The 14,943-nt window shown below is 41.6% G+C and overlaps 1 protein-coding gene across 1 annotated transcript in view; it reads left to right on the top strand.

Moving 5' to 3' along the window:
* Positions 1-14,943, top strand: part of TTC27 (tetratricopeptide repeat domain 27) — a 303,716-nt gene that overhangs the window by 60,563 nt on the left and 228,210 nt on the right. Inside the window, exons 5-6 of the mRNA XM_019527431.1 lie at positions 4,042-4,144; positions 9,923-10,087. Of these exons, the coding sequence (XP_019382976.1) occupies positions 4,042-4,144; positions 9,923-10,087 (268 nt within the window). The remainder of the gene's footprint in view (positions 1-4,041; positions 4,145-9,922; positions 10,088-14,943) is intronic.

The following is a 14,943-nucleotide window of genomic DNA, read 5'->3' as shown; positions in this document are numbered from 1 at the left end:
GTGTGGGGGAGGGTCTGGGTGTGTGTGTGGGGTGGATAGGTGTGGAGGGTGTGGGGTGAGAGAGCATGTGGGTGGATATGTGAGGTGTGAGTGGGTATAGGTTTTGTAGGGGGTTGTGTTGTGAGGAAGGTGACTGGGGTATGTGAGGGGGTGTGGGTGTCTGTGTGTATGGGAGTGCAAGGGGAGGTGTGGGTGCACGTGTATGGTGGGATGAGTGTGTGGCACTCACCCTACGAACACCCACACACACACCCAGGGTACTGGAGTGGGCCTGTGCTCCTGTGGTCTGGCAGTGCAGCCTAGAGCCACGTGGTGCTGAAGCAGTGCAGAGGTAGGAAGGCAGGGAAATGGCTGGGGGTGGGGCAGGGCTGGGCTGCTGTGTCCTGCTGAGGGTTCCCCTGGGGTCCTACTACCCCTGGCTCCTGTCATCTTTGACAGGCAGCCAGGAGCAGATAAATATTTTCTAAATTTTTTAGGGGCCCTGCGGGCTGGATAGAATAGTCTGGCAGCCTGGATCTAGCCCATGGGCTGTATTTTGCGCCCCCCCCATCTTAGTTTTTCTGGTGGATGTAAAACTTTTCCTTAGTTACTTTGTATACTTACAAATTTTCTTGGTTTGTGATTTTTCAGGCAAAAAAAACAGTTTACTTTGGAATATATTTCTTTATGTTTCAAAAATAATTTAAATGTATTCATGCAGAGGAGTCTTGAATGGTTGAGAAAAGTGTCTTAATATCCTTAAAAGCTGAAAAATCAGAAGAAATATTATTAGTTACAAAAAAAAATAATCTTATGATCTTTGTTGGAGAGTAGGTTTAGATTAGACATCCGTAAGAACTACTTCACAGTTAGGGCGGCTACGATCAGGAACCAGCTTCCAAGGGAAGTGATGCTGGCTCCTACCCTGGGGGTCTTTGAGAGGAGGCTTGATGCCTACCTAGCTGGGATCATTTGAGCCCAGTTTTTTCTCCTGCCCTGGCAGGGGGTCAGACTTGAAGATCTATAAGATCCCTTCTGACCCTACTTCTGTGATATGATTCTATGAAGCCAATCTCATGATTTTCTAGGACCTGACTTATGATTTTTGAATACTAGGGGTTATCAGTGCAGAAACCTATTTTTGATAACAAATGAGATCTTTTGTAGTCAAATTAATTTAAAAATGTCCAGAGCAAAGCAGGTCCTCATCTCACCATTTTATTTCATTGATATACTGCAAATATACTGAACTATGCAGCTTAACACATTTAAATACTTTATAAATATAAATATTTGTTTGCTTATATGCTTATACTTTGGTATTTTTAATGTAAAGTTTAAAATGTATTCACTATATTTTTATAAACATTGTAATGTTAACATCTTGTTTTTCATTTTCAACACCTTTGGTTTTAAAATTACATTTTTTGAATATGTTAAAGGATGAGGTTCATGACCAGTCTGAAGTTTAAAAAATAGTCTGTGTTCAAATAATCTGAACCAAACAAAAATGCAGAACTTGTTAACATGATCCTTTGATGTTCTGGAAATACAGGCAAATATGGAATTAGCAGAAGTGTCTTATTAGCTTGCTTTTAGCATTCAAACATAATGGATCGAGCCCCCAAAAGCACAACTATGTTGAATGTATTTTTTAAAAACCAAATATATTTTGAGCACTTGGATTTATCTTAACATGAAACCAAATGGGTTTTAGACCAGGTCAGTTTGGTGCAGGCCTGTTCTAGCCGCCTGCGGAGGGTTCAGGATTGATTGAGAGTGTGGTTGGGGGGTAGAAAGGTAAGAAAGGTTTATTGACTTAACAAAAACACAACTATGTGTAGTAACAAGGCAAACAATGACAGACAAGAATAATTTGCGTCGGCAACTTATTGACAGTCCCCTCTGATGCCTGATGTATGACAAGTTTCTTTTATCACAAAGCTTAGCGAAGTCAGGCGTCCCCGATCAGCGCTGTCTGAGGGGTACCAGGAATGATTCTGGTATTCAGTTCTTGGGTTCCTCAATATCCACAGGCCCTCTGATCCAGGTCAACAGCTAATTAATCCCTTTCACAGAGCTGTATCTTCCTTCTGAATGATTTCTGGATGTTTCAGCCAATTTATAACTTCTGAACTGTGCTGATAACTTACAGCCATTCATATTCTTTTTACTTTAACTGTCCTTAGACTGACCAATAGCAGTACAAGCCTTGCATTCCTTTGATAAGGTTAATTTTAACTATGCCACAGGGCCTTACTACTTCAAGGCTTTGCTAAATTTACTAGGCCTTACTTTATACAAGGCTTTACTACATTTTAAACTTTAATTAAACTCTTAGCAACAACATATAGCTTAATATTTAAACAAATGACAGAAAAACAATTGGTCTAATCTTCATAGAGCCTTCAGCAAGCACCTTTATAACACGGACATAATTTTCAGCTGTCACACAGGCCAAGTACTAAACCTCACACAGTGATGCACAGAAGTGGATCATTGGTACAGCATTTGTTGACCTATGAATGCAACCCTTTTAGGCTAGGGACAGAAATTGCACATAAACTGGTATAAGTGATCAGAAACTTGTTCAAATCTGTAATACAGCAAAAGTTCCTTGCACATAAATCGCTTTCAGAATGGCCAGAACAGGTTTAAGATAAGATAAACCTGGATGGATATAGTAATCAGATTTAACTGATTCAAGTTAATTTACAGTCCCCCAGCATCTCACGATGCTTTACACCTCTCTTCCAATGCCCCCCTTGCAGGTTGGGTGGGCTGGCCTTGGCCCAAGCTGTCTGCTGCAGCGGAGCAAGGAGGCATGCTCTAGCACCCCTTGGCTTCTGGCCTGAGCCACTGCAGGCATGTAGCTGCATTTCCAGAATCAAAAGTAAATGTCTTTTCACTTGCTTATTGGTTCAATCTACGTAGTTTAGACTAATCTGCAAAGATTTTTTGATTCTGCCTTGGTCTTTTTGGCTGTCTGTACTTAGCCTTAAGGGAGAAGCCAGGCTGCCTGTGCTGCAGAGGGGTGAGTGGGCTGCATGTGTGGCTGGGGTGGGGGAGGCTGGAGCTAGGCTGCCTGTGCAGCATGTGCAGAATCCAGAAATGGGGGGAGCTGGCCTGTGCACATGGTCCAGTTGGGTTGGGGGATCTAGGCTTCCAGTGCTTGTGGTCAGGAATGGGGGGATATGGGCTGCCCATACTGTGCACATGGTGGGAGAGATGGGGCATGCTACGCTGCCTATACAGGGGTAAGCCTGGGAGGGCTGCCCACGTGGCAAGCACCCCTTGTTCTATGGCCTGCATCTCATGTGGCTCCCAGGAATGTGATGTGTGTGGCATGCGGCCACCAGGTGCCTGGAAGTTAGACAGCCCTGATGTACGATATGGAGAAAAAGGGAAAACCTTTGCTGCCTATCTTCAGTCAAGCCACTGCAGGGCTGCCTCTAAAGAGACAACTTTTAAAGTACCAATCTTAAAATAGCAAGGAGAAAATGAAGCAAGGCTGAAGGGGATTCAATTAACGGTGAATTTGAGCCTGCATTGTTATAGGTGCTGTCTTCATCATTTTACATCAAAAAGATGTATGGTGCTTGTATCTTTATGATGGATTTCTAATTTGAAGCAAGTCATAATTTGTCACACTTGTTAGATTGCTTCAGATTTGTAGCATTCTCCTTTACAGAAACAAGGAGGGAGTGTTGTGGAAAGGGTATGTTGATTTAAGCTTTCATATAAGGGAAGTACAAGGAGGCAGAAACAAATTAGCTGATGATTGAACACCCATCTCTGCTGGCTTTTTTGTTAGATGTTTTTTAATTTCTCTTTGACCTCCTTCAAAACTTATTTGGCTTTGATGATGCAATTTAATTTTAATACTGTAAAATTCTTCGTAGGTCAGTCTGTTTTTAAGTAGGTCAGATGTGGTTTGGGATTGTTATAAAGCAACAATTTCAAATATGGTTGTGAAGATGCATTTTAAAAACCTTTTTCTTTTTAAAAAAAAAATCTCCTGTATTAGTAATTTACATAGGATATCCTTATTCTCCCTTACAGACATTGCCTTGGTGGACTTTGCGATGTGTGAACATTCACCAGCAAGTGCTAGAAGAGCGATCACCTGAGCTCTTTGCTGTTGCTCAGACCTGCATAGATCAAGGTATGCTTCAAATTATTCAGTTTAAGTTGCCATCCAGTACTAATCACTTTTCAAAAAAAGATGTTTTTGTAGCCATGTCAGTATTTGCAGCATGATTCTTACCAGATATTCCTGGAGCTGCTAAGAATTGAAAAGGCACTACTTCAATTTCATGTTAATTTTTAACAGTTCGTTTATGCTGATATATATTCTGCTTGAGGCTGGAAGCCTGACTACATTCTATCTGCTTGCAGGACAGAAGGTATTGTGTGTGTCCAATGTGTGCCACTCTTAATTTGTCGCAAACACTTGCCGGTGTTGACTTTTTCTTTGTTCTTTTGGTCTCTTAGGGCATCTTTATGCATGCTCTGGGGTGGGGAGGGTGCTCTCGGGAGCTGCTCTAATTAAAGCACCCCTAGTGTCACGTATTCAGCGTCCCATGCTTCAAAATGGCTGCAGGGGTGCTTTAACTAAAGCTTACTTGACAAGCTTTAGCTAAAACGCCCCAACTGCCATTTTGAAGTGCGGGGATGCTGAATGCATGTGATGCTAAGGCTGCTGGAGCATGCTAATTAGCATACTGCAGCAGACTTGATTAATCAAAGTCTGCTCCAACATGTGCTAATTAGCACACAGAGCAGGCATCAGGCACGTGTATAGGTGCCCTTATTTAACAAAGGTGGTTTGGTTTTGAAATGTGAATATGTTTAGTTCTCTGCAACTTCATGAGAGATGCTGACCAACCTTTTTTTTCATTCTTCCCCACTGAATTTCAGGATCCCCATCACCTGTATCAAAGACTGAACTGTAACTGGTATTCAGTTTCAGAGAGGTGTTAAGTTGCATGCAGAGAGAGGAAATAATTTATAAAAATCAATATTGACTCTAATCTTGATCAGAAAACAAACTGTTTTATGTTAAAACTAAATGTACAATAATATGGCATTAGTTCCTTCCCCTTGCCCCTGCCAGCAAGACCGGTACATTTGTTGGCTGAAGATTCTTGCATAGTAATTTCAACAAGCCTGAAAGTGCATTTTCAACTGAACATTTTTAAGACACTTTTTTTTAGACATGTTGGCACGCACAGTTTTTGTCCTTGCCAAAGAGAATATAGACGGCCTTAAATTCCTAAGTTTTTAGGACTTTTTTTTCTTAATGAAAGGTCATTTTGTTCTGGGATATGAACCAACTGTAGCAGTGGTGTCAAACATATGGACTGTGGGTTGGACTTAGCCCATGGAGTCTCTTAATCTGACCTGCCAGGCAATTGGCAGGCACTGGAAATTGGGGCTGCAAAATCTAGGGTCCTTTTGGACATGGTCATTAGCAGAGAGCTTGGCTTTCCCCTGCTGGATTCCTTGCCACTGGAGTGACCATGGTGGTACCACTCGCATCGGTTTGGATCTGGCCCAAAAGGAGCCCTGCAGACCAAATCTGGCCCTAGGCCCCAGATGTGTTTGACACCCTTGAACTGTAGGATCGAGCCATAAATGTGATATCCAAGCTCCAGAATAGTTTAGGGCTCTTGCAAATTTTCCAGGTTAATAGGAGAAATTTTACGGTAACATTTAATGCAACGATTATAGAATAACGTTAAAATAACCAACCTGTGAAGAAGCAGTAATGCTACTTGTTGGTCTCAATGGATGCTGAGAGTGAAGGATTAGGTCCTTCTGTGTTCTTTTGTGTTGTTTATAAATCTTAGCATTAAAAAATGTTCCAGGCAGTTTTACTGAATTGAAAACTTCATTTATGAACTGTATAATATTGACATTCAACAAATTATGCATGTCTATATGGGACAAGGCAGCACCATGTTAGCTTCTGAACCAGAAGCAGTATAGTCGCATGTACTCCAGCACTGTATATAGGCCAGGGAAGCTCCACGTTCACGCAACTACACTGCTTCCAGTTTGGAAGCTAGTATGCAGTGTTTCAACATAACACTGCCTTGCACTATATATCGATTGAACAGGGTTCTGTAACAGTAAGAGGTTTGCTGCGGAATTACAACTTTCAAAAGAAAAAATGAAATCTTTTTAAATTATTGGACTTAGTCATGATAAATTTGTTGATGTGTTAATTTTAAAGGTCAAGGGAGTCTTTGACATTAAGTGACACAGAGAGAACCAATTCTGACTTCTGCTTTCAATTCCTAATTTTTCAAAACCCGATCTTTTACTTAAAAAATACATGCTGAATCTATCAACATGGTAGTAAAATGCTTCTAAGAAATGTAAGTCTAATCAACCTAAGTCTTAAAAATAGGCATCCTTTAAAACCTATGACCTACAGTGCATGCTGCAAAGGTAATTTTCCTCCTCTCTTATTTTTTTTGTGAAGGTGGTGCATTGCTGAAGGTGGAGATTTGTTTTTCTGGACTGACTGGTTGGGGTATGGGTTATATGAGATTAAATTATTCGTGCTTATTTATAACAGAGTATAATATAGGGGTTATAATGCAGCACCATATTTTATTGTATTCAACACACACATTCTCTCCAAAAGCCAGCTAATGGAAATTAGAGTGTGCATTATATGCAAAGAATGCAGAAAGAACATTTTTTGCCACTTACTGGACAAAAGGGAAAGTAAAAACTTCATAAACTCACAGGAACAATGAGCAGGATCTGCTCCCTAGCTGCTGTTCTTTTTACTTACCATTAAGAAAGATCTTTTTTATTCCATTCTGCCTTTCAAAGACAAGATGCATATTTTATTCTGAGGCATGTTGTTTTTGAGAAAATATGGTATTTGTAGTTTAGGTAATTTCCAAAGTTCCTTAAATGGATGGATGGTTGCTTTAAAAAATATGTATAAATATTAGAAAATATCCAATAAGTGATTATTGGAGTGTGTTATATAGGTTAGGAAGGACAAGAGGAAGGAATTTCAAAAACTTCTTCTATTATTAAAGAATGCAAACATGCAGGTCATAAAACTCAACAGTTATTGTTTCTCTGAATGTGTGCATCCATGGCACTTTCATAATGTCAGCATTAATTCTATGCTAGCAAGTTTTTACTTGCATTTGTTCACAGTAATTTTGTTATTTGTCTGAGGAGTTTTATTAAGTAGACTCTGTATGAGGGTATAAAATATTTTTTAGTCTTTCTGTTTACCTTAAACTGATTCAGCCTAAAATTTGAGTTAGTAAGAAAAATGAAAACATGTACTATGAAGAATTTTATCAGAAAGTGATTTTGAATGTTCTACTATATATTTAAGATACCATTCTGCTTCCTTATAAAAAGTTAAAAATAAGGTTTGGAGCTAACTTGGTAATAGGACATTACAATGATTCAAAGAAACTCAGACACACTTAGATATTGATCTTCTCTTGCATTGGCCACCCTGACTATGAGAAACAATTTTGGAATTTATGGCAGTTATATCTGATGTATGGCATATGACTTTTTTAAAACTAGGAGATTACAATTAGATGAAATTTTATCCAGTATGAGACAGTTTGTGCAACCTTGATCTGTATACTGTATACACAGTTGTTTACAGAATCACTGTCTCACCTTTAGACCTGCAAAGACCAGTGAACAGCTCAGAATTGACTTCTAAAAATCAAGTGTAATCTTGAGCATCTCTGGATCTGCCAACCTAAGGGTTGGACTTGATTTTTTAAACTACTGAAAACTAGATAGTGGTAGATGTTCAGCACTTCTGAAAATCAAGCCCTATATTGAGGTGTCTACATAAAGAATAGGATTTCTGTCTTTTGGTAACTGTTTTTTTCCCCAAATCTTGGCTGAATCTTTTTGATGCATGATGTCTTAAGGTACAAGAATTTTTGTGGGGGATTCATTTATCTCATGTAATGTGAACCCTAATTTCTACCACCTGGCTTTGGTGAAAAAGGTGTGGGTTATATGTGAGAAAATATGGTATACCAGTTTTTAAATATATTTCTCTTTCCTTTTAACTACCCTATTTTCTTTTTCCATCTTCTTCCTTTTAAAAATAATACTCTATTCACCAGAATCCAAGATGACTTTGCATTTTTTATTATATTATACATGTGGAAAATTATACATTTGTTATGTTTTTTTCAGGTATAGAATCTAATTGGTGGAAGGTCTTCTTAAAGTCATCCCCCCACTGCTGTAGCAGAAGAGTAGTGGTGTGGGATGGAAGGCCAGACCCCTGTCTCTTGTCATCCCAGTACCTGCCCCCCTTGCTTTCTGACCCATGCCATGTGCCCACCAACTGCTTGCTGCTTGTTCCCTCCTGCCTGCCCCTTGCCCCCTGTACCTGGGCCTGCCCTCCCCACCCCTAGCCTTCCTGGGCCTGTGCCTGCTCCCCTATGCCTGTGATTGTGCCTACCCCACTGCTTCTGCCTCCCTCCTCTGTGCTTGTGCCTAACCCTTCTGCCTGTCTCCCAATCTGTGTTTCCCCTCTCCAGGTCCCTACTACCTTCTTCTCTGTTGTTCTCTGGCTCTGGAGTAGTCAGTGGCAACCTGAACCTGATACTAGCCTAGTCCAGCCACGGAGAAGGGGCAACAGGTCCTTCAGTGACCACTGAGTTGGGTTCCACTTTTTCAGTCTGTTTAGATTTTCAGCTTGAGAAGCTAAATTCCATTTTTTCCCAACTACTTACTGCATCAGCTTCAACTATATACTTAGTTCTTGAACCATCAGGTTATTGGATTAGGCTGACTTGATCCAGTTTGATCTGGCAGGGCAGTTTCTGTATTCTTATTAGTCATATAAAGAAAATAAAATTAGGTTTTTTATAAATTTGGGAAAACGCAAGTATATGATACTATTTTAAAGTCACAGAGCACAATCCAACCTTAATTTTGGTTGCTTTATTTGTCATTTTTTTCCATTGATTTCTGTTTATAATTTTAACACTTAATTTTTTCCCTCTGGGAAGGAAGATTTAATAATACCTAGCTTTATATAGTAATTTATATCCATAGTGCTATATAAAGGAGGTCAGCATAACTGCCAATTTAACAAACGGGGGACCCTGAGTCATAGGGAAAAAAATCTCTAGGTCACAGTTGCTGAGCACTTGAAGATTTAACTGATTTAGGTTAAATTGGTTTATTGAGCTGCTGACAGATCCTCTCCAGATTCAAGTTAACTTGCAGTCCTCCAGAATCCCAGGATGCTTTCCACCTCCCATGCAATTCCTTCCCCTTGCACGGTGGGTGGGATAGCCTTGGCCCAAGCTGTCTGCTCCAGTGGAGCAGGGAGGCATGCTCTAGTGCCCCCAGCTTCTGGCCTGGGCCACTGAAGGCATGTGGCTGCATTTCCAGAATCAAAAGTGAATGTCTGTTCACTTGCTTATTGGTTCAGCTTAGACTAACCTATGCAGATGGAATCGATTCAGCCTTGGGTTTTTCTTCTTAATAGCCATTCATTTAGGGGATGTCATCTTGATTGTTTATTTGCAGGAAAGCATTAAGAACCTAGGCCAGTTGTAGCTTGAATGTTGGCTATAAAAGAAGAAAACTGACCTGTCCTTCTTTCTTACCTCATGGTTGACTTAAAAAAACCCCCAACAAGATCTTGTGTAGCCTTCCTGGAGAAGAATCTTTTCAAATTTTTTTATTAAGATGTGTATATCTTTACATTTCCAAGTAAATTCAGATAACAGGTCATTAACACCTACCAATATACTTTTAAATGCCTTGTAGTACAGAGACTGATGGGTATGCTATCAGTGTACCATTTTTTTCTTTCTGGTATTGTAATTCATTGATTTTTTTTGTTTGTTTTGGTAAGGATTTATTCCCTAGAGGTGTTCTGATATCTCTCTTTTCTCTTATTTTGCAGTGACAGAAGTAGAAAGCTTACTCACAGGTGATGAATACTGGCAATTAGCTGTTCAGTTTCAACTTGAGTGTGCATATACATTTTTGAATTACTATGAGTATAAAAAAGCAAAAGAGCATTTCACCATAGCTAAAGACATAACCAACCTACAGATTACTCTGACAGGTAAGTTTTATTTTCAAGTTGTATGAAAATGTACCTTAATCAAGATGTTTTCTTACAGTTTGAGTTTTATAAACAGCTGAGAAAAGAATATAAGTTAGGTAAGGGTTTGGAAATACTTGCTTCTTAATAGTGACACTTTTTTGCTATTTAATACTTGTTCATTTTTAAGTGAAAACACTACAACAGCTAGTAGCATCTTTGAACTTAATACCTGCATCACAGAAGTCATTTTCTGTGTTTCTAGTCTCTTGTGAATAGGGCTGAAAGGATGGTAAAGAAAAAATTAGAATCAATGCATCTCTTCCTTCCAGTCAATGTAAAATAACAGAATACCACAGATTCCTAACATTACTGTACTGTGATTTCATTTCCAAAAGTACCACTTCACGAAAAACTCCAGTCTGTCTTATTAATCATTGTGATCACTGTTTGTAATCATTGGAAATCCTGGAAGCATTTCTGTACAGCATGGAGATTAGTGAGAAGTATCTGTACATTTATAGACCATAAGTGGTGATAAAATAGCATAAGCTGAAAACCCTTAAGCCTCTTGCTATTTAAAAAATAACATTCTTCTATATCTCACTATTTTGTAGTGCTTGCAAGGGATTCCTAAATGTTTCATATTTTTGCATATATTTACAGCATTTTTCCTGATTATGAACAAAATGGTAACTTCAGAAATAGCTAGAGGATGTAAGGAGGTATTAGAATAAAGAGAAAATTGTGCAAATTTGCAAACTGTTCCTTTCTGTTAGATGAAAAATTATCTTTAAAATATTGGTTCTAATGTTCGATCAAGAAATTACCTACATGACTTTCACATTCTATTATACTATTTATGGTAAATGGTAAATGTCTTAATACACAGCTTTCTTGGTCAACACTAAAATACCTTGTGTGATATCTGAAATGTGGGTTCATCACAGATCACTTCAACAAGAAGGAAAAGTGTGCGTGGATTTGGAGTAGGAGGAGAAACTAATTTCTTAGAATGAACTCCTGTAATGAAAGGCTGATTGTGGACTACAATACTACAACCCACCTTAGCTTTTTAACATCTGGCAAATTCTAGATCAGTGATTTTCAGTCAGGTTGTCAGGGCATTCTGGGGTGCTGTGAGGTCCTTTGAAGGGTGCTGCAGGAAGTATGAACTGATATGCAGATAAGAGCAGACTCAAGCTCTCCCTGTACCCTGTTCTTCCACCTCCACTGCCTGCCGCTATACAAGGAGGTAAGCCCAGTAATAAATTAGTTTTTGAAATGGGGTGTACCTTTATTCACAAAAACTATGGAGGGTTGCCTCGAGTCAGACAAGTGGTGCCTTGAGTCTAAAAAAGTTGAGAACCACTGTTTTAGACTGAGTAACTGTGAAGTCAGTGGTCATTCTGCCTCTGGCTGACCATGGGTTGGAAAGTCTGTTGTGGTATGTAGAATTAATTAGCAGGGATCCTGGTTTTCCCTGATAAAAAATCACAAATTCTTTGCTAAAAATCACAAATTCTCTGCTAAAACCCCCAAAATCCATGATTAAAATTTAAGGACCCTCCCAGCCCCCCTGGCCCTGCTGGTGCCTCTGCTCCCCCAGTCCTGACAGGGGGTCGCCAGCTGCCAGGGGTATGGACCCAGGCCCTCAGCCCCCTGCCTCCACTGGCCACCTTGCTGCAGGCTTGGGTGGGGTGGCTTCCTGCTGCCGTGCACACTCCCAGGGGGTAGAGGGACCCGTGGCCCCCCAGATTGGTGCAGGATGCGGGGGCTGCCCACCCGGGTGGGGCTTGGAGCCTGGGTCTCCTGCCCTGCTTCCCTCCCCTGGGGTCTCCAGAACCAGCAGGCACACCTCAGCATGGCTGGGGACAGTGGGGCCAGGCAGAGATTCCTCGGTGCTGTGAACCCCCCCCCCCCCGACTGCCCTGGTGATGCACCTCCAGCGCCTGATGCTGCTTTGAGGGGGGCAGTCTTGTACCGTTGCCCTTGCTGCAGCCCCCCACAGCAGTGGCAGCCACTGGAGGTGGGTCGCCAGGGCAGTGATGGGGGAGCTTGCACTGGCGAGGAATCCCCACATGTCCCCATTGTCCCCAGCCGTGCCAGGTCACTCCTGCCAGCTCTGGAGGCCCTGGGGGAGGGAAGCAGGGCAGAAACTCAAACCCGCAGCCTGTGCCTGTCCTGGGTACAGATCTGTGGGGCTCAGGGTCTCTCCTGTCCCCCAGGAGTGCGTACATCAGCAGGAAACCAGCCCTCTCCCTCCCTCAGATGAGTCACCTACGGTCCTGTCCTGCTTCTGGCTGGGGTCTTGCAGCTGCACATTGTGGCCTTGCACCTGCCCCAGGTACCAGTCTGTGGGGTGTGGGTCCCCCCTGTCCCCTGGGAGTGTGGGCAGCAGTGGGGAACCGGCCTTCCCCTGGATGAGCCACCCGCAGCCCCTGCAGCTGCGCATTGGAGGCTCAGGCCCCAAGCTCCACCCAGCTGGGCAGCAGCCCCAAACCTGTCCAGCTCCCTCCCTCCCTACGGGGGCCTCAATCCCCCTTTCCCCCCCACACTTACCTGCTGGAGCTGACCTGCAAGTTGCCTGGGGCCATGTGCATGTCTATGCATGTGGCGCCCCTGTCTTTCCGCCTTCCTCTCGCTCCCTGCCAGCTCCCTGCAGGCCAGAACTAGCTTGCAGGGAGCTTATTGCAAAACAGCAAAATCCACGGGTTTCTCCAGTAAAATGAGAAATCCATGTTTACTTCTGGTAAAAGGCAAAAGCCATGGTTTACTCTGTTTTTCCATGGGAAATGAAAAACCCGGATCCCTGTTAATTAGTGGTTCAGAGGATGGGTAATTGAATTCAGTCTTTTACCTCTGTGGGCTAATCTAGTTCATATCAGTATTGTTGAAAAGTGCTTCTGAAGATTGTTGATTGTTATGCCTGGTGATGCAAGTCCAGTTTCTAATGGAAGAGTTGTTTATACCAATAAGTGGTATTGACCATAGGGTCAGGACTGGCTATAGAAACAGGGAAACTGAATTATCTTCACAACCATATGTATGAATTGTTCTGTCTGAATATTGAGTGGAAAGTGTGGAGGATTTCGCATTTTTGTTCTCTGTGTTCACATCACCTACCCAGACATTGTTTTTTGTGGTCACTACCTTTATTTATATTTAAAATATTAAACACAGTAAACAAAGTAACTTAAAGCCCTATTTTCCCTTTTCCCTTCTTAAACTAGTTCTAAATATTTAAATGATAGGAATTGTATTTTCTCCCATTCTTTAGAACTTATATTCACATTTAGAAATAGTTTTCTTTTTAAATTTAGTAAACTAGAACAAAAAAATTTGATGGCACCATGAATGTTCTGATGTAACATTCATGATAGCTTTCATAGTAGAGAAAGAAGAACAAAAACATTGATAATATAAGAGTACCTAGCTAGACTAGGGCTGTCCAGTTGTTGTCCCATGGGCTTCATGTGGCCCTTGAGGGGTTAACCTGCAACCCATAGGCTTCTGGTCTGGGCACTGTTTCCCAGTCACTCCTGCTTCTGCCGCCGTTGTCTCTGAATTCCCTCCTCTAGCTTCTATTTCTTGCCTCAGCTCCTGTGCCTTGTTTGCCCTAGTCCCTGGGGTTGGGGCAGGGTGACCCACAGAGCCAAGTGATCCTGTAGTTGAGAGGCTTATTGGGACCCAGCAAATCTGTGTAATTCTGGGGCACCTGCTATCTGGTGGCATTGTGGTCAGTGGGGGGGTGGGGCATGTGGCTTGCACAGAGTACAGCTGAGGAAACTGTGGCCTCTAGCCACTGAGAAGTTGGACATCGCTGGTCTAGATATTTGCACTATCAAGAAAGATCTGTGTATTGTGGTGGATTACAGTCTCAACATGAGTCAACAATGTGATGCTCTTTCCAAAAACAAATGCAATTTTAGGTTGCATTAATATAAGTATTGTTTGCAAGACAAGAAGGGAGTAGTCTTGCTCTACTTAAAAATGGTTAGGACTCTGCTTCAGTATTGTGTCCTGTTCTGGGCACCAGAGCCAGTGAAGGGTGTAGAGAAATGGGATATGATGTAGAGGCAAGTGAGAAAAATGATAATCAGTGGATTGCAATGCAAGCTGTATGTCAAAAGGTTGAGATAACTAGATATGTTTAGTCTGCAGATTAAAGGAAGGACATGGTACCACTTTTAAGTATTTGAAAGACTATTGTGAAGAAGAGAGAGCAGTTGTTCTCCCTTTCCATAGAGGGTAAGACAGGAAACAATGGGCTTAAACTATAGCAAAGTAAATTTAGATTAAACCCATTAAGGGAAAAAATACACAAACTTACTATCAGAAGAGTGGGTCAGTGGAACAAGCTGCCTACACAAGTTGTGCAATCTCCTTCATTGGAGGTTTTCAGGAAGAGGTTGACTAGGCATATCTGTCTGGGTTTGGATACATTCTATATCTGCATGGGAAGTTAGATTAGATGACCAATGAGGTCCCTTTCAACCCTTTGCTTTATTATGTGACTTATTACATAAAATAACATTTGCTAAAGCCACAGCATGAATCTCTGCATAATTTGGAATGACTTGGCCAACATAATAACTGTCCATACTAGAGGTACACTGATACATCAGTTCATATTGTGATGGCACCGATAAAAGGAAAATTGACATTATCTGCAGTCGGCTTTTTCTGGCTGATGTGACCAATAATGTCATCAATAAATGCCACGTGCGTGTGCTCCTGCCCACCTACATGCTGCACAACGCAGCTGCATGAAGAGCAGTGTCCAGCTGGTAAGTCTGTTGTGGGGAAGGGGTGAAGGGGGAAGAAAGAGACGTGGGGGGTGCAGACTGAGGCCCCTGTGATGAGGGAGTGGGGCT

This window comes from Gavialis gangeticus, unplaced genomic scaffold, assembly GCF_001723915.1.
Source record: "Gavialis gangeticus isolate Ggan-Ray unplaced genomic scaffold, GavGan_comp1, whole genome shotgun sequence".
In the NCBI taxonomy this organism is placed as follows: domain Eukaryota; kingdom Metazoa; phylum Chordata; order Crocodylia; family Gavialidae; genus Gavialis; species Gavialis gangeticus.
This window is presented reverse-complemented; position numbering and strand designations above follow the sequence as displayed.